The 25,113-nt window shown below is 40.6% G+C and overlaps 1 protein-coding gene across 1 annotated transcript in view; it reads left to right on the top strand.

The window, feature by feature from the left end:
- Positions 1–25,113, top strand: part of LOC119425625 (inactive phospholipase C-like protein 2) — a 35,204-nt gene that overhangs the window by 8,708 nt on the left and 1,383 nt on the right. The window contains exons 2-10 of the mRNA XM_037693160.1: positions 9,255–9,356; positions 12,681–12,830; positions 13,022–13,182; positions 14,435–14,903; positions 15,055–16,257; positions 16,339–16,588; positions 16,851–17,137; positions 19,245–19,448; positions 22,594–22,669. Of these exons, the coding sequence (XP_037549088.1) occupies positions 9,255–9,356; positions 12,681–12,830; positions 13,022–13,182; positions 14,435–14,903; positions 15,055–16,257; positions 16,339–16,588; positions 16,851–17,137; positions 19,245–19,448; positions 22,594–22,669 (2,902 nt within the window). The remainder of the gene's footprint in view (positions 1–9,254; positions 9,357–12,680; positions 12,831–13,021; positions 13,183–14,434; positions 14,904–15,054; positions 16,258–16,338; positions 16,589–16,850; positions 17,138–19,244; positions 19,449–22,593; positions 22,670–25,113) is intronic.

Raw genomic sequence — 25,113 nt, 5'->3', positions numbered from 1 at the left:
TTACTTTTGGGGTCAACCCGGTCCAAGATGGCTGCCACAGCTAATGCTAAATATCTCTAACGCAGTTAGAAGGTGAAATGTTTCAGCAAGAAAAGAAACTGTCCAGATGACCTGACTGAAAATTGTTGGATTGTATACCTGGATTATTGAGCATGGACTGTTTTGGTTTTGAACCTGTTTGACATGACTGTGACGAGGGAGAGGGCCGGCACCAGAGGAGGAGACGTACCAAAGACACCATCTAAGCACCAACATAACTGGTTTGTTCCACTTTGGAGTAAGATGTTTGGGGGAAGAATCAGTTTTGTGTTGTGTTTCTTTGACTGATGAAGCCTTCTGGATAGAAGGTGAAATGTTTCAGCAAAAACAAAAAAACTGTCCAGATGACCTGACTGAAAATTGTTGGATTGTGTACCTGGATTATTGAGCATGGACTTTTATTTTGGTATAACGCAGTTAGTTTTTCAGATATTGAGCTAAAAAAAAGGATTTGTGAGTAGCTGAGAGTCCTCTTCAGTACATACTCTGGGAGCTAACGCATTTGGTAAGATCTCACGTTATTGTATGAGATCACTTATAATGTTTTTTCAGGTTTGATCAAAATGTCTTGATTCTTTCTCATCATGAGATGATTTTCATTTAAGCTCGACCGTGAAACGTGCAACATGCAGTCTGTCAAACGATGCAAGGTCTTGGTCACATTCCAACCCCTGCTTTAAACAAGCGGTGCTCTCAGCTGATACCTGTGGGTGGATGTTCACCACCTTGTTTTAGCAAATGCATTTCTGACGTTTGTCAGATAAAACTGTGGTTTGCTATCCGAGAAAAACAACCTTGTAAAACCAGCTTCTGACGTGTTTCATTTTACATGATGTGTGTGTGTGTGTGTGCTTCTTTTTGTGAGTGCACATGGGACTTCAAGGGTCTGAAGTGTAAAAGAGCATCTGCTGCTGCGCTCACCACAAGGGCAAGGGTTTATACTGGGAGAGAGTCGGTGAGACAGTGTGCTCACCACATTTTCTGTTGAACATACACAGAGCAGCTACAGACTGACCCGACCACACAGAGTTTCCCATTCTCTATTTACCTTAAATGTTAGCCCACACACATGCAAGCATCATGCAGATGTAAAGTGACTGTGGTCTACTTTGTTCATTTCTTGCTTCAGTTAAGTGTGACCACTAACTTTAATCACTGAATTGTCTAAAATAACAATTACCAGTACATGTAAGACCCTTGGGCCGTTTGGGGGTGGGGGGGGAATCAACTGTTTAATTGTTTTATAGGAATCCAAAAAAACCTCAGTGCTGCATTAATGAACTTCTTTGATTATTTTTCCATTTTTTTAGACTCACTAATATTTAGACCATATTGCAAAAGGTCAAGGGTGGCAACATCTTATTCCAATTAGCCAGATTTTAACATCAAAGAGAGGGGTGAAACATGGACACAAAGTTTTACCTGACTCCATCATATTTAAATTTATAGTTCTGGTCATGTAAAGTGGGGTTCTGTGGAAAGACGATCAACAGTTAATATCCTGCCTGTTGCAGATGATCTTGAAACGCCTCAGTTTGAGGAAATCAGCTCTAAATCTTACAAGACTGAAACGCTAATGGTTAGTTAAAGTGAGGCCAAGACCAAATGGGATATCTGCTACCTTAGAAATCCAATTTCATACATTTCATAGTGTTATAGAAAAACATTTAAATCTTCTACATCGTCTGTAATTTGGCTTTAAATATTTATTACAGCAGAAATGTTATGATCCAAAGTCTGAAAAGACTTAGATTTGTTTTTTTTATTAACAAATAGTTTATATTATTGCTAATTTGTGAACTTTTAACTGATTTGCAGAACTTAGTCTGACAGAACATTATGTTGGTAGACACTTTTAGGATGTATTAGTCAAAAATATATTTTGTGTTCTTTGAATATATTCTCAATTCCATGTATTTTAAGTGAAATGATTTCATGCGCTAAAGAAAACCAAGACCTATTTTAGTCTAAATCTTGATCAGTGATCTTTGTGGGAAGGCACTTTGAATTTATTTCAAGATGTATAATGTATTTTGGTTTATTTAAGTTGTTTTGTTATCATATAAGAAAACCAGGTGCCAGATGATGATAGTCCAAGAGCTCCTTAGACATCTGTGTGCAACAAATGGTAATAAAGTAAGATTTTATAATACCATGAAGAACAGAACTGGCTTTTTAGCCACGATAGCCAGATATTAAAAGGGATGGATTTAAGAGTGAGAGGAGTATTTGAAAGTTGTTTTATTTTGTACTATGAACGCAACAAATGTTTCATAAAGACAAAGAGCCTCCTTTGGTTTCCTTGGCTGAAACATTCCCCTCTGAAGCGTTCTTATGTTTATAGCTAAGCATCCGGTGTACATATGTCAGTATGTTCTCAGCAGCAGAGTGATCAAATGCCACCTGCAGCTTCTCTTTCAGCTTGTTTCTTCTAAATAAAGCTGTCTGTGCTTTTTCTAAAACGGCTGCTGTCGGTTTTGTGGACAATCACAACCAGATCCACAGAATTTTCCACTTTGTAACCATCTCCTCGCGGTTAAGTTCATGATAGGCTGTTTGCTTTGATCCAGCGTATCCATCACCGAGCTTCATCTCTGATTGATCTCATGCCACGGAGACCTGAAGTGTCATCAGCGGTTTAGACGAAGCTTTTTGAGGTGACAGGGAGTTCACTCATAGGTTAAAAGTACTTTGAGTCATGGACTGAGACAGGCTTGAGTCAACTCTCGCAAACTGTGGACAGCTCGTGTGGAAGTTCTTAATCCAGGAGCAGATGAGCAGGAGTGGAAATCCATCAGCGCGCTGATCAGTATGTAACGTTAGACACAAAACCGGTGAGTTAACGTGTCAGCGCGTCATGTTCCAAGCGTGGTGTTGAATGCCGAGCTGTAATTTAAGGAGTGCATTCTAACATCAAGTTTCCTGAGAGTTCAAGGTGTCAGCGCATTGTGAAGAGCTACGACGGTATCATCGGCTGTTTACTGATTAGACTAATACGCACACTTGTGGGTGTTGAAGATAAGAAAAAGTGGGTGACTGGCCTCGATATGTCATTAACCCAATCTGTCAAAGTCTTCATCACAGCTGACGTGAATCCAGTTGGCCTGTAGTCATTAGGGCGTCTGATGGATAGGGTTTTTAAAGTCAGGGACGGTGGTAGGCGAGTTAAAGAAAGTTAAACTGATAACTTGCTTCAGGAACTAATCGATCTCACTGGAGAACCCTGAGAGTTTTTGAACACAGACATTCTTTCAGTACCATCATCTTGCCTAGCGTTATGATCCAAGGCCCATCTCACTTATTGCCTGAAGAGTATATAGATATTTGAAGGGAGCAGAGGGACTGTGTTAGGTGCTTGTACCTAAAAACATACAAAGTTTAATTAATCCCATTTACAGTCATACTGTTAGACTGCTACATCTGTATTTTGCAATATGCTGTATGTGGCTGCAGTAGACTGGTGATCCATGCCACAGTCTTGTAATCCTGTGGTTGTGGGTTTGAGCCCAAGTTGCGTTGGGCAACGCGTAAAACAACTGCCAAATTTGTCATGTGACTTTGCCCAGTGTGGCAGCTCTTGCAGAAGGGAGCAGCCGAAAGAAACTTTATTGTGAAATATTAGCATTAGGCTCAAAGTACAACTTCAGCTTCATTGAACTGTTAGGGTGGCTACGTTGTTATTGCCAATGGTGTAGGAAAAAACCTAATGGGTTGTGTGAAGGAGCAGCACCATTGATTACCACTAAATGGTCACATAGCCTAAAGCACTGTTGTTGTTGCTATGGTTACTGACAGTATAATAGTCATACCATGTGATTTCAAGACAGCTAGACCCTCATTGAGAGTCAGATGGGATTAGCTGATTTTTCAGTGTGCTTGCAGTTACTATTAAAGATCTTCCTTTACAGAAAAAAATGATTCTTGCACACATTTGTTCACATCTGACAAATAATAAACATCTAACCCCACTGGTGCCGATGTGCTCCAGGGTGACAGGCTTTAGGAATAAACAATCCCATTAGGCATCAGTCATCTGCTCGCTCTCTCTCGCACGCACGCACGCACACGCACACACACGCACACGCACACACAAGGCCACAAGAAACATTGTTCACACGTCCTACCAATTTTCACCCCTTCACTTCTCAATTTTCTGCAACTGTCTTTCCGTCTCTTTCAGTCTTAATTATCAGATCAAAGATGCCATCCACTAATGACCTACATCTTCATTCTGCTATCTCTGAGAAACTGTAATTAGTGATACAAGCTTGTTGCATTCAAACGCTTTCACAGATCATACCATTCATTTATGTAAGCTGCCTAATGAAGGCACGGGGCCTTGTTGATGCCTTCCAGAGAAGCTCAGTTATTTCCATCTCTTAGGCTGCACAACAATCAACTTCCTCATCTGTAGCTAATCTACATTATTTATCTATTTCCACTGTATTGTTGAACTTTTCTGTGTTTAGTGTCTCTGTCATCTTCTGGTTTCCCTGTAATATTTGCATCTAGTCATCATCTTCCTGATCTCTTATTCTTCACTTGCACTTTATTCATCTCCAACATTTTGTCCATCTGTCTAGTCTGTCTATAGGCAGTTTCACAAAACACTTCAATCCGGGACTGTGATGCCTTCTGGTCTTCTCCTTGTGATTTCAGAATGAACACCCCGCGTGCGCCGCTTTGCCGCTGAGTGAGGTAGTAACAGAGGCGAAATGGCTAATGCAAAAAAGTAAGCAGCAGTGCTGCGGCTCATTAATGTGATGAGCAGATAAAAACAGTTGCGGGATTAAACAACAGATTTATTACTGAGGGACTATTGATGGTGATGCACAACAGTTTTGAAGTTATTTTAAAAATATTTCACCACAAAGAGCTCGAGTGAGTTGATTCATTACGTTTTGTAATTGGCACGAGGCAGATGTTCGTCACACACTTAACATGTTGCGTTCCACTTCAGTGCAGCTGAGTTCTGCTCCACACCTCTTTTGGTTCTGCACTGCCTACTCCATTTCTGAAGGCTCACGTCTGTGGCCGGCTTCTTCTATGGTTTATGAACGACCAGAGGGAGGATAAGAATGGACTGTTCTGTGTGACCATTTCACGGAACAGTTTTATAAAAGAGCTTTGTCTTTCTGTAACAGAAACAAAAGTAATCTCAAAGTCATATATTCATCTGAAGCTTAGTCTTGAAACTTGAAACTAGTCCGCTGGGACGCTAGTCCTGTAGCTTCAGCTTCTGCGTTCTTGTTGATTAAATTCCATTATTTTTCTCTTTTTGTTGCAAAATATGGTAATGACAGACCAATTTTAACCTAAACTTAACACTCTTAGTTGGAAAACATGCTTTTAGGTTTACTGTTTGTGATATAAAGTATATTTGTTAAAGCATTTAATTAAGGAGGTCCACAGACTAAAAAGCCCATTGTTGACAGCAACATGAAAAGATCCTGAACCGCTTGAGTTGTCTTAGTTCAGTCTTTATTTTTCCACTTCACCAGTTTGCACATTAGCTAGTTTCTGCTTAGCAGCGTTAGCACACTTTCAAACAGATTTATTTGGACTCCCTTTTGATTTTTTTTACTTTGTTTATGGCTTCAACGAGTGTGAGGAACTTACTGTTCACCTTTACATTTACCTGAAGTGCTCATGAAACAGCAGGAAGGCCGCTAGTGTTAGCATGTTGTAGCTTATTGCAGCTAATATTTCCGTTAAAAGCTAACTGTAACATCAGCTGACACTTTCAAACCCACCAGCTTATCCTATCTGGCTCCCAAATTTATATTAATCTTTGAAAAAGGGGCTGTTCTTTAATTCAGCACCAAAGACAAAACTAGTTTATACGGTAAAGATTTAGCATCTGAAAAAAGCTCAAAGAAAATAGACTAATTTCACTAAATTATTACATAGGCAGTTTTGCACTTTGTTCATTTGGTGTCAAACAATATCAACACAAATTTATAGTTTTTTTTAAGATACTGTACATGTATTTCAATCACTGATTACAAAACTTATGCAGCGTTTTGTTTCAGTATAGTGTGTTCATGGCTTTTATTGCAAATGGAAAGTTGTTTTTTTTTCTCGCATCAGTATCAAACCTAAAAATAACTAAAACCACGTCAAGATTCACGAGAGTTGCTGTGAGTTTCACACAACGCTGTTTTCGTTGTTTCTCTCCGCCTTTGCTATCACTCATCTCAGCTCTCAGTGGAGTTACAGGAAACTGTCTGCGATGGGCTGCTTCCTGTTTTCAAGCACACCAGTGGTTCAGAAAACTCATCATGCTTCACGTGAGAAAACAAATTAGGACCGCTATGATGCAAACGTGCAGAACAGAGATTAAGCGGAATGAAATTGGGAGTCTTATCAGTGGAGGAAGGCTGAATTTGTTCTTTTTGGAGTGTTTCTGTTGGTGCTTTAAAAAATTTAACGATGTTAGTTTCACTTCCATCCATACCATCCATCCATTTTCTTTACCCGCTTATTCCATTTTGGGTCACGGGGGTCGCTGGTGCCCATGTCCAGCAATCACTGTGCGAGGTGCGGGGTACACCCTGGACGGGTCGCAAGTCCATCACAGGGCCACATAGAGACAAACGAGACAAACAACCATTCACTCTCTCACTCACACCTAGGGACAATTTAGAGTTACCAATCAGCCTAACATGCATGTTTTTGGTCTGTGGGAGGAAACCGGAGTACCCGGAGAAAACCCACGCATGCACAGAGATAACATGCAAACTCCACCCACAAAGGCCCCTGGACCGGGGTTTGAACCAAGGACCTGCTCACTGAGAGGCAGCAGCTCTACCAGCTGTGCCACCGTGCTGCCCTAAGTTTCACTTATGTAGAAAAATAAATGTTTAGATTTATCCAGGTGTTTTTTTTTTTTTTCCTGTTGCTGGATAATGTATGGTTTTTAGTTTTGTCTTGCCAATTTATTCAGTACACATCAGTGGCATCAGTGTTGTTGGGGTGTATTTAGACTCCTTATATGTGATCTATGCTGCAGGCCAACTGAAGTGACCACTCAGATCAGTTGATCACCTAATCCAGAAGAATATGGATATTTTTATCTTCAAAAGCAGCAACTCAAATAAACTGCAGCCCGAATGAAACGTTCATTTCTTCTGCTTGATGTCTGCCCTGTTAAAGACAGATGACAGTGTTTATGTTTCCGTTAGATAATATATGTTTAGCAGCTGGCGATGATACACTTTTTACACTAATTTTTCATGCACAAGTGGAGATATAGATGGATTGCAGCTATCATTCATTTTCTTCCTGCTACTGAAGGAAGAGAAAGTGTGAGCGATGAATGCAACTGCACTCTGCCTTGTAAATGTGTGTTGTTTGTTTTTTTATGTGCTTTGCTTCTGTCGAATCTTTGAAATTGAGTGTGCTCATTAGTGTTTTTCATTCAATTTAGGGCTGATTTCAGAAGCCGAAGCACTTCAGCAGCCTGACGAGTTTTAAATAAGCACACAGCCTATTAGCTGAGTTATAAGTCAGTGTTTCAAAATGTTAATCGATGACTTGTTTTGTTTTTGAGCGGGTAAAAATGAAAGACATCCTGCTTATCTTTCACTCTCTGCAAATAAATTGAAAGGGGCTTGTCCACACCCTCGATCTGTCTCCATCACACCCTAAGGCACAAGGGATTATTATGATATTTGTAGAGCTCTCATCTCGAAACAAAAGAGACGATTGATTCTGTGATTTGTGATGACCAGGCTCCCTTCCATTCAACTGAGGAATAACTTATCATCTCCTCCTACTCATGCTCATCCAGATTCTTCAGATGAAACACAGCTCTGCTCTTTTTTTTTTTATCTCTCTCTTTATCCCTGTTATCTCTTGTAGCCTTTCATGTCCCTCATGTTTCTTTCATGTCGTGGCTTCTCGCTTGTCATCTCATATAAAAGACACAAGTGCTCTTGGAGTTCATATAAAGTCCTTTTTGAATGAAATCAGAGTCATGTCAACGAGTACTGAAGCTGACCAAGTTCTGATCAGCGATGGTAGATTTTCACTAACTTAATCTTAATCTGATGAAAGGTGAATGCAAGGACTTCCCACATACTGTTGAAGAGCAATAATAAGAAAACACAAACATCTCCATAACTGTTAGTTTTACAGATACTGAGATAAAATTTGATGTGGTTTTAGATTTATGAGTCCTTCCCAACTCATACTCCTCGGAGCTTGAGTTGACATCCCAGTGGTTCCCAACCCTGGTCCCTGAGGAACGCCATCCTTCATGTTTCAGTTGTTTCCTGCTCCATCACGTCTGATTCACTGATTTAATCACTTCCTCAAGTTCTGCAGAAGCCTGTTAATCACCCATTCAATTTAAATTAGGCGAGTCAAATCAGGGCAACAAGTAAAACATGCAGGACGGCGTTCCTCAAGGACCAGGGTTGGGAACCACTGCATTAGAGTACCCATTACGATATTTTCAAGATTTGACCAAAATGACTACAACTGTATTATTACTCGAACTCTGACATTAAATGCAACAGGCAGGTGTTTAATTGTGTGTTTTTAAAGAAACTAAAGTGCTTGTTGTGACCTTGATGAATATATTGGTGCATTTTCAATGACACTGCGTGGAACTGAATCTACGCTAATCAATCGATCCTGCTTATCCTACCTGAAAACTGACCTCACTTGGCTCTTTCATTAAGTTGCATCGGGACAATTGAATACTTTTTTTGCCTACAACACTACATGCTTGTGTCTGTTGGCGCAAGGCTTTTTGCGGGAGCGACATCTAATTGGTCGATAAATCAAATGGAAAGCCGTGATGTTGTGCTCAGATAAACTGATTGAGTCTGCCTGCATTGTCGTGGACGGGGCAGGATTAGAATGCTGCAGGCTGCTGCCTCTGTCTAGTCAGGTATGATTAATGGTGTAGTGGTGAAGGGCAAGGGCAACCAAAAGGCTTTTAAGCGTGGCATCAGAAAAAAACAAAAAAACATTAATAGATTGGGAAGAGAAGGCTGTGCCATGGAAGGCTATATAATCTGTATGGTTATATAAACGCATGGACTTTAATCCTTTAAGGTCCAATATGGACTAGAAAAATGTTTGTCATGCTAGAAGTGGTAGTCTTCAAAAAACATTAGTCTGTCTCTGTGTCTTTTCTCATTACTTTTTTTTATATAATAAACTAATTTCACTCTCTTCCTCACTCTTCTGTCCTTCACGTTCAGGATGGCTCACGGGCCAGTCGGGAAAAAAAGAAGACCGTGTCCTTCAGCAGCAGTCTGTCTGAGAAGAAGATCAGCAGTGTTGCCGGATGCATCCACTCCATGGTAGGTCTGATACTTTGAATGAAAAATTAATGTGTATGCGCTTTTGTTCATTTTAAGACGCACGACATTCATAGTCGTAGCAAAGAACTGTTTGGACTGCAGTGAATCACGTCAGCTGCACTCTGCACACCAATTACAAACAGCGACTGGTTAATCAGATGGGCCCTCATTGCCCTTGATGCCCAAATCAGATTTAAACGACAGTAGACAAGATGATGAAATCACAAAGTGCTGTGAACATTGTAACAACAGAAGAGAAGGAGTAAAGTTATGAAAATGTCTATTTATCAGAATTGATACTGTGATTTTAAACATAATGTACAACCCCAATGCTGAGAAAGACTGTTATGTAAAACATTGTTATATAATGCACAATGAACTGATTTGCAAGTCTTGTAAACCCATATTCTTTCACAATGGAAACAAATCAACTTGAATTTGTTTTTAGGAGGCAAAAAAAATTGTTTTAAGGAAGAAACACATCCTGGATAAACTGAGACCCGCCCATGTTTATCACTGTGAAGCATCCCCTCTTTGTTTAACCATGGTCTGTGGGAACTGAGGAGACGGCTCTCGGTTCTTTGAAGGGGACTGTGGTCCTGTTCTAGACTGTTGCAGGATTTTAGCTGTTCAGTAATCCTGGGTCTCCTGTGTTACATTTTATAGTTCCTGATGCATCAAATGTTTTCAGTTGGTGAAAGATCTGGACTGCAGGCAGGACAGTCCTGCATCTGGCCTGTTCTTCGTGCTGTTGTAAGGTTCAAAGTTCAATGTTCTTTATTGTCATTTGCATCGCGTGGTACATGAGGTGGAACGAAATTGTGTATTCAAGGTCCCAGTTACACCCAAAAATATAAAGTATACAAAAATAAACAGTATACAAGGATCTAAGATATACGCTAAACAATAATAATGTAATATAATATGATATATTAACAGAGTCAGAGAGATTTATTTGTCATTCGCATCTCATGTGGTGGAAAGAGTTTATGTACGCAGGGTCCCAGTTACATCCAACAATAAAATGTAAAAGAAAAACAATGATAACATCTAAGATATGAACTAAGAAAAACATCAACTAAAAACACTCTAAGCACTAATAGCATAAAAACATTACATCGAACAGCAGCACGAACATGAGTCTGTGTGAGCAGATGAGCACGAATGAACACATCAACATGAAACAGATCAGCAGCAACATGAAACAGATCAGCAGCAACATGATGTGATTTTTCACAGTGATTAACCTGGTTAAATATTCACGAGTCTAACAGCCTCAAGGTAGAAGCTGTTCCTCAGTCTATTGGTTCTACACTTAATGTTCCTCAACCTCCTTCCTGAGGGGAGTGGGGCAAAAAGTGCATGTGCTGGGTGAGTGGGGTCCTTCATGATGCAGGTGGCCCTCTTCCTGTATCTGGAGGTGTAGATGTATGTGATGGTGGGGAGACTGACTCCAACATCTTCTGTGCAGCCTTCACCACTCTCTGCAAAGCTTTTCTTTCTGCAGCTGTGCAGCCTCCATGCCACACGTTGATGCTCGAGCACAGGATGCTCTCCACTGCACACAGCAAACAGCAGCCTGAACATGAGTCTTTTGTGAGCAGATGGGTATGAATACAGCAGCACAAATAAAGTGACATATCAGTGACAGAAGATCTAGCTTGTTGTCAAAGAGCGGATGTTGGCCAGGAACAGAAATGGAATCGGTGATCGGTTAGCGTTAGCCTTTAGTCTCGCTAATATTCTGCCTTGTCTTCCTCTTTTCTGTCCTCACGCGCACAGCTTCCTTTTCCCGTTAGTGCGCTGGTCTCTCCACGCTGATGTTGCTGATGTCCGTAATAGCTGCAATCTGCCGAGTGTAGCTCTCAGGTTGTGGTCCATCGCTGCTTTTTTTGAAGCCAAACCTTCTCTTATGATAATAAGTTTGGTTCGGCTATAATTCACCTGCTTAAAGCAAGCTAAGTCGGGCTCAGATCTGATGTCAGAGCAAAAAAACTGGGATTTTCCTTGGGAGCTTGAGAAGCTGCCGCTCATCTGTGCACCGCCATCTTGTTGGTAATGGATGCAGTGTCAGATTTAGCACTGTATTTCTGAAATGTACTAGGCCTTTCCTAATAAAGCATAGTCCAGATGAAGTGCATGCTGTCTAAACATAGTGCATGTTGTTTATATTCTCTTATTTTTTTATCTTGTCTGATTCCTTGTGTATGTTCCTTTGTAATGAAACTCCGGCACAACAATTTCCTGCAGGATTAATAAAGTACCCATGCCAGTGGCACTAATGCACACCCATACCAACAAAGAGGCAGTGCTTTTGCACTGTGCACTAACAGGCTGGATGGTCCCTCTCTTTTTTTTAGTATGGAGCATGTGGCGTCCCAGGTTTCCTAAAATTGTTTCAAATTTAGATTTGTTTGACCACAGAATAGTTTTCCATTTTGCCTCAGTCCATTTTACATTAACTTTGATCCAGTGAAGACAAGAAGAATTCACAACTTCATATTTGCATGATAGAGCTTTAACTGACATTTATGAATGGCACAGCACATTGTGTTTACAGACCAGGATGTGTGGAGGTGTTCCTGAGCGCCTGCAGAACCAGCCTTGTTTTTAAGGCAGCGCCGCCTGAGGGCCCAGTGATAGACATATGATACTGACTCAACCCTGCACACAGATTTCTCCTGCAGCTTAAAACTAACTAATATTATGAACTGTTGCTACTGGGCATTGAAAGTGTTTTCAGTTTTTATAGAGAAACATTTTGTGATATTTTAGAAGCAAGTTTTTGCAAACTGGTGAACCTCTGCCCATTTACATTTCTGAGAGATTCGGCTTCTCAAAATGTTCTTTTTATATCCTTTCCTGCTACTGACCTGTTTTGAGTTAACCTAATTTGTTGCTAAACGCTCCTTCGGCTGTTTATTATTCATACCACTTACAGACACCTTTTGGTGCCACTGCCCCAAATTTGTTGAGATGTGTTGCTGCCACAAAATTCAAAATTACCATAATTTATTTTTTTTCAAAAATGTTACGCTTTTGTGGCTTCAGCATTTGATATGTGAATAAAAATGGGTTTATGTGATTTGCAAATCATTATATTCTGTTATTTACATTGCATACAATGCTCCAACTTCTTCAGATTTGTGATTTTAAGTAATTGCAAGTTTTCCAAATATTGTGCTGCTCCAGTACCAAACACGTGTCAAAGATTTCTGGTGTAGAAAAGAACTTCAGACTTGTCTAAAGTTCATCAAAGCTGATTACTGATATGAGATCCAGTGAGAGCTGTGGGTGACAGCTTCATCTTCATCTTGTTCGCAGGTTGAGGGGAGCGAACTGAAGAAAATCCGACCCAGTACCCGTGTTTACCAGCGATACTACCTTCTGGATGCGGGCCTCCAGGCTCTGTACTGGGAGCCGTCTAAAAAAGAGTCAGACAAAGCTCGCATCTTTCTCGACTCCATACGAGAGGTCAGTGTGAACAAAAAACAAGTTCAAAACCACCGACTGGATTTTTACTTTGCTTCATGAATGACCTCAGAGTCCTTTGAAGCTCTTTGTAGACGTTTAAAACACTGAACCACATGGAAGAGGACAGTTAATTTTGTTTTATTGTATCTGATGTGGTGTTTTAATGCATCTCTTGCGGTCACAAATTGTAGGTACGGACAGGTCGTAACACAGAAACTTTCCGCACCAGTGGAGTTTATGAGCAAATATCAGAGGACTGTGCATTCTCCATCATATACGGAGACATTTATGAAAGCTTGGACCTGGTGGCCAACTCTGCTGAAGTGGCTAACATTTGGGTGACTGGGCTGAGGTACAGCAACACAAACACCCTGGAGAAGTTTTGTACTGTACGCTTGCAAGTTAAATTATTAAATAAATCCATTCCACTTATCTTTTTTTATGCAAATGGCATAATAATGCACTATACATCAAAATATAATCTATATCAGTATTATTTAGGCCTGTATTTTATGATTTTTATTTTATTTTTTGGTACATCCTCAGTTCTGAAAAAGTTGGAATGTTGATTAAAATGTAAATAACAGCAGAATTCACAAACCTCCAAAAATTTGTATTTTATTTACAATGAAATATAGTAAACATAAATTGTTTTAACAAAACAAGTACAATTTTAAAAGCGAGAATAAGGTAATTTTGAATCTTATGGCAGCAACATATCACAAAAAATGTTGAGACTGTTCCATCTTTACTGCTGAAGCGTTCCCTGGCAGTGTTTTCAGACTGCTGAACCTCTGCCCGTCTTTACTTCTAAGAAATTCAGCCTTTCTAAAATTATTTTTGTACCCACTTTTCTTACTGACCTGTTGCCAGTTAGCATCATTTGTTGATAATACTGTTCCAGCTGTTTCTTATTCATAATAATTTTACATGTTTTGTTGCCCTGTCTTGTCTTATTTTTAGATGTGTTGCTGCCATAAAAATAAAATTACCATATTTTTTTATAATAAAAAAAAACACTTAGTCTTAGTTTCAAATTTTTATATGTTTACTACTGTGAATAAAGTGTTTATGAGATTTACAAATAGTTTTTATTTACGTTTTACCCAACGCCTCAACTTGTTTTTAGAACGGGGGATGTACATAAGAACACACATTCTGAAAATGCATTTGCCAAAATATGAAATTTTCATTTTAATTACCGGTAGCCTTATTGTAATTACCAATTCAGAAAACAAAGCATCAAGAAATACAACATTTCAGCACGTTAACATTAAAAAAACATGGATTGTTTTTACTAATTGACACAGTTTCCTGAGGTCTTAATGAAATGCTCACTTGCTTTAATCAAACTGCACCAGAGAAAGGCTAACACTAACACAACATGCCTTACCCCTCCTTATTTTTATGTGCTACATTCCACTTTCAAGAGGGTTCTGCTCTTTATTTTTATTTTTGTCTAACAAAGGATTTCAATTGCACTGCAACATTTTTTCCATTTTAGTTTCGTTTGATCATTTTTGTCACTGTGTATTTGACTAAATTCTGATTATTTATAGTAAAATGTCCTCCAGTCACATCCATCCTTCTCTTGTTTGCTTTAGGTATCTTATGCAGTATGGAAAACATGCTCTCGACTTGCTCGCCAACAGTCAGGACAGTCTTCGCCTTCGCTGGCTGGAACAGCTGTTCTCCTCTGCTGCTGAGTCGGACAGCCCAGAAGACGTCGAAGAAGGGATTCCCTTGCTGTCCGCGGTTAAGCTGGTTCAAACTGTGAATCTTGGGGTGAGCGCCGGCAAGGTGGAGCACAGATTTAAAGAGCTCCAGAGAGTCAGGGAGAAGATGTGTGAGCTCACAGTGGAAAATGGTTCGGGATTTAAAGACCACAGCCCAAACAAAAAGCGAGCAGCAAGAGACAAGCGAGTCACCAAGAAGGAGTTCATGGAGGTCTTCCATGACTTTTGCACCCGCCCTGAGATCTACTTTCTGTTGGTGCAGTTCTCTAGCAACAAAGAGTACCTGGATGCCAAAGACCTGATGAGGTTCATTGAGGCTGAGCAGGGCGTTGCTCAAGTGGGTAACACAAAAAACTCACACATACATTCAGACAAGTCAAGGATACCATAGTCTTAAACATTAGCATTTAATGTGTATCTACAAATAGTGCAGCCAAACTTGACTGAAATTCTTTCATTTCAGGACATTTACAGTTTTTGTTTTCCAGGTGAGTGAAGAAACAAGCCTGAAGGTCATTCAGTCCCACGAGCCATCTGAGGAGGGACGACAGCTGGGACACCTGTCTTTGGATGGCTTCACCAGTTACCTCACGTCAGCAGAGTGTCACCTGTTTGATCGAGAGCATGATAACGTCTGCCAAGACATGTCCCAGCCTTTGTCTCACTACTACATCAACTCCTCCCACAACACCTACCTCATCGAGGACCAGTTTCGAGGCCCCTCAGATGTTTCTGGCTACATTCGTGCTCTTAAGATGGGTTGCAGATGTGTGGAGTTGGACATCTGGGATGGCGCTGATGAGGAACCAATAGTGTGCACTGGGCATTCCATTTCTCCACCACTGGCCTTGCGTTTCGTTTTAGAAGCGATTGGAAAGTTTGCATTTGTGGCGTCAGAGTATCCATTAATTCTGTGTATTGAAAACCACTGCACACTGCAACAGCAGAAGGTTTTGTTGCAACAGCTCACAAGGATATTGGGGGAGTGGCTGTACACAGGTCTACCAGATGAAGGGGCCACTTACCTACGATCACCACATGACCTGAGGCATCAAATACTGATAAAGGGTAAAAAACTTGGGCCAGATTCTGATGGGGAGGCTGGGGAGGTGAGTGAAGAAGATGAAGGAGCTGAAATGTGTCAGAAGGTGAAAGCAGCGACCAATGGGAGTGGAGCATCTAGTGGAATTGAGAAGGACGTTGTGCAAAAAAGTGTCTGTGTCACGACTCATTTTCCTCCCAAACGCGTCCAGCTGTTGAGGGAACTCTCTGATTTGATAACTTTTTGCCATTCCGTTAATTTTATAGACTTTAAAACATCATCTAAATCCCAGAAACCTTGGGAAATGTGTTCCTTTCACGAATCTTTGGCTGTGCGTCTTGCAAGCGAAAGCCCTGGTGACTTCGTCAACCACAACAAGCATTTCCTGTCACGAGTTTACCCCAACCCTATGCGCATTGACTCAAGCAATATGAACCCCCAGGACTTGTGGAAGTGCGGATGCCAGATTGTGTCAATGAATTTTCAAACTGCAGGACTAATGATGGACCTGAACACAGCCTGGTTCCGGCAGAATGGGAACTGTGGATATGTTCTGCGTCCGGCCATCATGCGGCAGGAGGTGTCTTATTTCAGTGCCGACACCAAAGACACAGTACCCGGCGTGTCTCCACAGCTGCTCCACGTGAAGGTAGAAGATGCTATTTGTTTTCTAGACATTAGCAATTACTTGGATGAAATAAATGCACCTATAACAGTTTTTTTTGTTCAGGTAATTAGTGGCCAAAATCTACCCAAACCCAAAGGCTCTGGGGCCAAAGGGGACGTGGTGGACCCTTATGTGTATGTGGAGATCCATGGCATCCCAGCTGACTGCGCAGAGCACCGCACCAGAACTGTGACCCATAATGGAGACAACCCCATCTTTGATGAGAGCTTTGAGTTCCAGATCAACTTGCCTGAGCTAGCAATGGTTCGTTTTGTCGTGCTGGATGATGACTTCATTGGGGATGAATTCATAGGTCAGTTGATCAAGACTGTTACTGTAAATGTAACACATCATATGAAAATTATTTTCACACATGCATGATGTTATTGTCCATAAGAATAGGCAGATAAAATTGGTCCAGACCTTTTTTTTGTGTGTGTTTCATCACATTTTGTTCAGAAATAAAGACTGTCTTCAGAAGATTTGCTCATAAATGGATAAATTCACATCTTTTGGAAATGGTGTTGTCTGGAAAGGCTCTACAGGAGTAAAATAGGATGTCTCTACCACTGCAGGTCAGTATACTATACCACTGGAGTGCCTCCAACCTGGCTACCGGCATGTACCCCTCCAGTGCCTCACAGGGGAGGACCTTCCACATGCTAAGCTGTTCGTCCACGTGGCCCTCACAAATCGGAGAGGAGGCGGGAAGCCTCACAAGAGAGGTCTCTCAGTACGAAAGGCTCGGAGGGGGAGGGAGTACACAGCTCTGAGAGACCTGGGGGTTCGGTCTGTCGATGAGGTTTTCAAGATGGCCGCTCCATTTTTGAGAGAAGCCACTGATTTGAGAGGTAACATGCAGGTGAGGAAGAGGTACCTTGGGCATTTAGCTTTTTACCAACCATGTGTTTCAAAATGGAATCCTGATAACGGACATTATCTACCACAAATAATCTTCTGGAAGGTTTGGCAGGTGTATATTTCTTTCCTGCTTGTCTGCTAACAGTTTATCAGTGAAGTGGCCTTGTCATGGTGCAACAGTTATATCAGTATAGAGTTCTGAGTACTTGTTTAACTAAATTCCAATGAGATTTTAGATAACATTTATCATCATTTTTAGTCTTCAACTCAGCCTCTCACCTATAACTTCTAGAAACCACAAAGTTTTAACACTAAGAAACTCTCTCCCCAGACAAGTGCATATGCAGACGCTTTAAATACTTTTCCATTTTTGCCAGAATGGTTGACACCACAAGTAGAGGTGACAGCAAAACAAGTTACTCTAGCATAGGAAGTAAGTAGTACAAGTTCATGCTTCAAATAAAGATATGTAGAGGTTATATGGGATAAGTGTCGTGAAGTTTGAACCACTGAAAAGTTAGGAGCCTAGTGGCTCCCAAGGAGGTAGATTTGTCTGTATCTCCAAAAACCTAGCTGCATCACATTGCAGAGGTGTGTTTACCATTAAAGGTAGGCTCCTTGTACCTGCAGCCACAAGAGGGGTGGTCTACCAGGGGTCTCATAAATATCTAAACACCACATTTTATTTCTTTGTGTTTGAAAGGCAGGAAACCTTCCAAAAATACTGTTTAAAATGCATCCTCCCACTCCCTGTTAGAACAATGAATGGTTCCATAGTCTTACTGCACATGTAGATGTAAACAAACGGACGTTTGCTACCCTGGCCGTTTCAAAAAAGGCAGAAAAGAGGAAGAAAGGGGACAATTTTAGTCAAAGCTACCCAAGCTAAAATACTTTTGGTTCAACTGACAACGTGAAATATAATGAGGAGCAACAAAAACATACTGATTGCAGGAGTACTCATGTTAGCATGCTAATGCTAACACAAGTGCTGAAGTGCAAAACTGGCTATGTATCGATCGATGAAGCATAATCAAAAACTAGAAGTCCAGTTACCTTTGATTAAACTTGATATAATGTGCTGTGAACTTGGACAAGTGAGAATTTTTAGCAGCAAATACATTTTTAATTATAATTAACCTAGCAGGTAAGACTTACATGTACAAAGTAGTTGACAATAGTAAACTACAAGTAGGTCTTAGATGAATAATGACAAGGTATGGATGTGAGGGGCCCCAGTGTTTTGCCATGGGCCCCAAAATGACTAAATCCACCTCTGTCACTGTGCATCATTTAATATTGTGAGATGGCAACATTTGTCCAGCTGTTATTTGAGACAGAATGTTGAAATGTTGCAAAATGGACAGAGAAACATGATTATTAAAATATGTGACCATTAAATAGGAATATTTTTGTGACTTGTACCATCTATTTTTTATATCTAAACCTAAATGCATATTTATTTATTTATGCAAATGAGAGTTAATGATGAGATAAAACCAGCAAGAGGGACAGAAAAATATCAGCTTGGTAATTTATAAATATTCAATATATTCAATGTCAAACTGTTGAGCTGAAAATCAAAATGGCGCTCTCATGTTGATGCTGCATGTTTTTAGAGCTTATACTTTGTACAAAACACGAAACTCTTGTAAAATATGTAGGAATCAATACAATCCTGTTTTCTAAATTGTCCAGCCAAGTTGATGTTTACTTCAGTGCAAACAACAGAGAAACTGTTGTTTTCCCAGCGCTAATCTGCAGGAGCCCAGCACCAGTTTAGTGTTGGCGTTATTTATGACAGTCAAACTTTGATTACCGTCACCATAGCATGAAAGGCTACTTCTTTATGTCGATTTCTTCCAAACTGCAGCATAGCAGCAGGAAAACAAGTGACATCTGAAAAAAGAGACAAACTGCTCCGCTGCTGCTTGTTTGGATTATTTGTGTGTGAAAAGAGGGAAAGACTTGTCGTGACAAAGAAGAGAAAAGATTGCTTGACTCCTCTTTTCTTTTTGGGTGTGATACATTTTAGTGTTTGTTCCTATCAATTGAAAACAGGGAACAGGTGTGTAATGGTGTTTAAATCAACGTTCTTTTTGGAACAGAACTCGGTAGCAGTGTTCAGGGAGCTGTGTGGGGTGTCAGCTGTGGCCAACCTCATGCAGTGTGTGCTGGCTCTGAGCTCCAGTGTGTCGGGCCCAGAAGGGACGCCTTTACTGCTCTTTGACCTAAGGGACAACTACCCCGCTCTAGAGCCCCAGGGACCCTTACCAGATGTCCTTCGCCGAGTTGTCTCCACTTATGAAATGGTAAGAAAAGATGACATTGTGGCGTGTTTAAAAACCTGAAATTCATCAGAAGAAAAGGCACAGTAGAAACAATAAATCATTTGTTTCCATTCTCCTGATTGGACACCCCTCCCCAGCAAAAATGGCTTTTTAGCCAATTTGCTCTGAAGCGCAAAGCGAGCTCTCATTGTTATGTAGCAGACAACAGCCCAGTTCATTTCGATCTCGTAAACCCATCATCAACATCCTCATCTTGGCCCAGAGCCAGTCTGGGTTTCCACTCAAATAAACAACAGACTCCCATTGACCACAGACAAAGTTATTTAACAGACTTGATTTATGTAACGATCTCTAAAAATAAACCCCGACACCAAAAGACAAAAACTCCTCTGTGGAACTAAAACAAAGGCAAACAGAGCAGCAGAGACTAGAAGCAGCCAGTTGGTAATTACAGCCGCTGTTCAGTCAGTCAATAAAACAGAATAAATCAGTTCCATCCAGTTATGGCTGCTCAGCTCAGAGTTTAGCCCTAAATCTTTGTTTTATTTATGTTTTATCTCGCCTTGAATACATTCAGTTTAATGTCACTTGCCCTTACGGAGATAGTTCAGATCTTTTGAAGTATGGTTCTGTGGAAATGTTGTGAACTATTAATATCTTACCTGTTGTACATAGCTCTTTGATTGTCTGGATTCACAAACTAACAGCCAGTCTAAATGAAGCCAAAACCAAAGTGAATTGCTCTTATCTTAAAACAACTCCAGTCTCAAAAGTTTTGTAGTTGTTCATGCAAATGAACCAGGTTGGATCGGAAACACCACGACTCGCTGCTGCTGCAGCTATTTTCACGCAGGTAACCCAGGTATTCTTTGAGAACTGACATCAAGAAGAAAGCTTTTAAAATAACATCTGCTCTAAAATCTTTGAAACTGGAGTTAGCAGCAATCCAGTTTGGTCTTGGCCACGCTAACGTGAGTTGTTAGCTCGTCAGTCTGGTGAGAATTAATGTTGCGTTCCATTACCTCACTGGTTGAAACTCCTGACGTGGGAATGGCGTCAGGCTAACGCTTATTAGCACTACAAGCTAACAACATTATTTGTAGTCATGTATTAAATCACTGCAGCTCCATGCTTTCTAACTGAAGTGTTACAGTATCACCCGAGTGATTTATCTAATGAGATGCAAACTGTTAAAAGTGACAGTAGAAGTAGTTTTCACCTCTTTTCATGAGAGCGCTGGCCATTTTGGAATTTGGAGATGGGGTTGATTTGACATTCAGAGTATATATATATATATATATATATATATATATTTCTCTAATCTGAGACAGTTCAAACAGCTATCTAAAACAGGTAATAACTGTCCATAACCTCACCACAGAAATAATCTTCAAAAGATCTCTACTATTCCTTTATTTCTCAATGATCCCTTCCAGTTTCTGCCATCATTTTCTCACTGTAGCACAAGCTGATGTGCACGTTGCACTGCCCTATAAGTCGCATCAGTCCAAAAATGTCTATTAAAGTGGAAAAATCCATAAATATGTCACTTTGCCATATATGTCGTGTTTATTATGCTTCACCGCTGACAAACTGGAAATGTGGGCCGGTGTTGTGGCAAAAAGTGATTGGCTGCCAAATGATGGCCGTGGGAGCGTGCACAGGAGGACTTTTACAAGAATTTATCAAGATTAACACTTAAAAACAATTATTCGTTTGCTCGACTTTATAGTAAAGGTGTGTCTCAGTTGAACTTGTACTTAATGAATGCACTTCAGTGGTCAAATTAGCTGCATTTCACCGAGGCGGTGCAGCGAAATGAAGCTGATTTGACTGTCGCTCCAGGCAGACGACGATGTCCTCTATGGCAAGCCGATTGTGTCATTAATAGTCACTTTTATCTCTTACATGATACAACGGCATGCCATACAACTCGAGTGCCATCTATCTGCTGAAAACGGTGGTGTTCAATACCAACAAAGTCCATGCTCAATAATCTAAGTATGCAATCCAACAATTTTCAGTCAGGTCATCTGGACAGTTTCAGTACCAAAAAAAAACCAACAAAAAAAACTGTCCAGATGACCTGACTGAAAATTGTTGGGTAGTTTTCAATATTTTCAGTCAGAAGGAATGAAAACGTTCATATCTCAGCCAAAAATTGGTTTATAGATATGAGAAAAAAATCCATGAATATGTCGCTTCAGTGTATAAGTCACAGGGCATGCAAATTATGCAACTGTTTCAGCTGTTTGAGCATGGACTTTGTTGTTTCAGCTTACAGTACAGGTAAAGATCACCGTGCCTTATTTATTCATTTTTTTCGAGATTAATTTCTTAGACCGGTTGATAAATATCAGCATAAATTGCTAATTCACCGATCACTTTTCATAAGAGTCTATGTGACGAAATGCATTGCAAATGCTTTTCCATGCAGTCTCATTTCTAGTCATTTTGAGTAAGGGTTTGGCGCCTAATCTGTGACACATTAACTTACCCGCAGCTGTTTATCACCGCTACACATCGCCCATTTGTGACTGCACACTGGTGCACCGTGCGTCTGAGTAAGAATGTGCATGTGGGCTTGTGTGTCTCTTGCCACTTCCGTTCCAGCTGAGCAGCTCAGAGTTGGAAAAAGCTCACCCGGGTGCTGAATACCATTAGCATAGATTTGAATGCTGTTTAGCTAAATGAACTCCTTACCCCACTCCTGACAGGGAATGTGTGTACACTTGTCTGGTTGAACTGGATGTAGTTATTGTTGATCCTTTATTTGTTGCAAAGCCCCCTTTTAATGTTTTTAGCCCCAGAGGGTTCAAGTCCCTGCATAATTTTTGAGAGGAAGTGCATTCTTTCTTATCCTCTGTGTATTTTGTGTCTATTTCTTAAAATTTGTTACAGTAGTATTTTTGTGGGTTCTGTTTTCACCTTCTTTTTTTTTTTTTTTTACAACCAGCACAAGTGGAACATATTCAGTGTTTTGTGTCAGCATGGACAATAACACATTTATTTTTACTGAGTGTGATTTTTTTTTACAGCAATAAAAGAAAAACTTTTGCACATGTTAATAAAAGTGTGCATCATAAAGTTATCAAACTAATAATCCAAGATGTCTGTGTCTGTACATTATGCTTGTTGTGCTAACGGAGGCCCTGTTTTGTCTCAGATGGTCAGTGCAAGCAGAGCTGTGGTGGAGCTCTCCGACGGAATCTATGACAAGATCCTGCATATTCAGACACTGGGTGAGTAGGTGTGTGTGTGTGTGTGTGAGAGATGCAGCTTTGTAAAGCATTTATAATGATGTTCATGATGAACCTAAAACATCCCAGTTCTTTGTTGTAGCTCCCACGCAGCCTTTTCAACACTTTTATACATTTTCCTTTCACTGCCTTTCTTCCCCTCCGTCTCTCAGATTTGACTTGCTGATATAAAATCTGTGGCTTTTTCCAGAACATTATTCACTTCCTCAGGAACACTTGGGGTCATCTGATATTAATGAACCAGGCTTTTGTCGTAGTGGCGAGAACCAAAAACTCACACATTGCTCATATTATGTTTCTGGGTTCTTTTCAGGCCTTGGCAGCCACCCAGGAGACCGTGTTTGACATTTAGAAGTATTAGCCAGTGGCTTGTTGCAAAACCGTCCTCATACGTCAGCCTGTAGCTGCTGAGACTTGCAGATACAGATTAACTTTAATATTTTGGAGATAAAAGAGCAGAGATGAAGCAAAGTTAACTTGAGACGAACATGCTGTTGCTAAAACCTTTCTGCTTTTCGACAGCTCCTTGCATTTTCTCCTTTGTCTTTAATTTCACTTACAAGACTGCAGAGTAGGCCACGTTGCCACCTGAACCTCCACCCCCACCCCCCAAGCACTCGACCTGGTCCTTACACATTCATCCGATTAAGGAGCCTACAGCTTGAGCTCACAAAAGCTCTTCCTGTGTGTGCAGAGTAAAGATGGTGATCAGGTGATCTTAAGGTTCGTGCTCCGGTTTGGAAGAAGGTGTAGGCAGCAAGACGGCATCAGTGGAGCCCCTGGAGGGAAGCAGGAGGTGGATGTCTGGAAGTTAAATCAGAACAGAAAGAGGAAACAGAGAGAGGGGAGAAGACGGGCGCGGGAGGATTAATGACAGAGGTGGAAAGTTACTGACAAGACGAAAGACGCCCAGAGATGAGAGAGTCTCGAGATGAAGATGTGCACAACTTTTTATTGAAGGTGCTGATGCTGAAGAGAAGCAGGGTAGAAGTTTAGATAAGTTTAGTTGGGAAGAGATGGCTATTTATATACACACACGCTAGAATGAAGGGTTTAATTTCTGTTCCTTTTCAAGTTCAAGTTTCTTTATTGTCATTCACATGTGGTACATGAGGTGGAACGAAATTACGTACTCAAGGTCCCAGTTACACCTAAAAATAGCAAAAACTATAAAAAGAAACGATCTATAAGGATCTAAGATTTACGCTAAACATTTTCTACTGAAATTAAGCTAAATGTTTTTTTTCCTCTGTATGTCAGGATGCATATTTCTGATTTACTGGATCAGTGTTGCTTCAATTTTTTTGAATAAAAAAAAACCACTCTACAAGAGATTAAATCAAACGTCAAATGAGTCGTTGAAATGTTCCCAGCCTCTCACACGCTCGCAGGATGTGTGACGTCAGCCCCGAAACGTTTTATTGCAAAAACAAAATCTCACTGGAAGTGGGAGGTGCTCGTAAAATTTACATATTAAAAAAAAAAGTACTCCGATTCACAATATAAAATGAACAAAGATGAGACATTTGATTAGAGCATAGTGGGGTTCTATGGTTAGGTTATGAACTGCTAATATCTTACCTGCTTTGGATGTATGATACGGTCTTTTACAAAAAAAATCTAAATCCAAAAATACCATAATATTTCCGTCAGAATAACAACTTCATGTGAAACTAATAGCAACATAAAAGGTTTATAAAACAGTATTTGTATAGATAGTTATAAAATGTTTTGGATTTATTGTTTTCAGACATTAACTTTGGTCTTGTCCTCACTCACTCCAGTCAATCAGATCAAAGTTAAACGCTATTTTCCCAAACCAGGGTCGTTCAAAAGTACCCGTTTCATCTGTTCTACCCCTCCGGGTGCTGCGCTAACACTCGATAAGCAAGTGAAACTAAATTGTACCGTCTTTAGACACCCATCACCTCTGTCTCAGTGTGTCAGACAGCTGTTTCAGTCTGAGCCGTGAGCAGGAAGGGAAGATGATGCAACGTGCGCCGCATCCTGATGTTCCGACCCTGAAGGTTATCGTGACGTCCGGGTCAGGATGCTGTCAGTTTGTGAGCGTGTGTGTTTGTATGCACCCCCCCCCCCACCACCACCACCTCCCCCACCTCCGCAGTAGCTCGGAGATATTGTTCTCTCCAATGGCTTTGCTTCCCAGTCAGTGAAAAAGAAACAAACGCACACACTACACTGACACAGAGGCTTTGTGTTGCCTAGCAACCATGTGGTAAAGGTTATTATTAAGTCAACTTATGTAGGTGTGTGTGTGTGTGTGTGTGTGTGTGTGTGTGTGTGTGAGCGGCTGTGCAGCCATGTTGGTGACAGAGAAGCATCATGGCTGATAAATTAAACCAGTTTGTTTATTCCTCCGTGTGTGTGTGTGTGTGTGTGTGTGTGTGTGTGTGTGTGTGTGTGTG

This window comes from Nematolebias whitei, chromosome 19 (genome assembly GCF_014905685.2).
Source record: "Nematolebias whitei isolate Nwh7 chromosome 19, NemWhi1, whole genome shotgun sequence".
Lineage (NCBI taxonomy): Eukaryota > Metazoa > Chordata > Actinopteri > Cyprinodontiformes > Rivulidae > Nematolebias > Nematolebias whitei.
The sequence above is the reverse complement of the archived record's forward strand: the minus strand, read 5'-3'. Positions and strand labels throughout refer to the sequence as shown.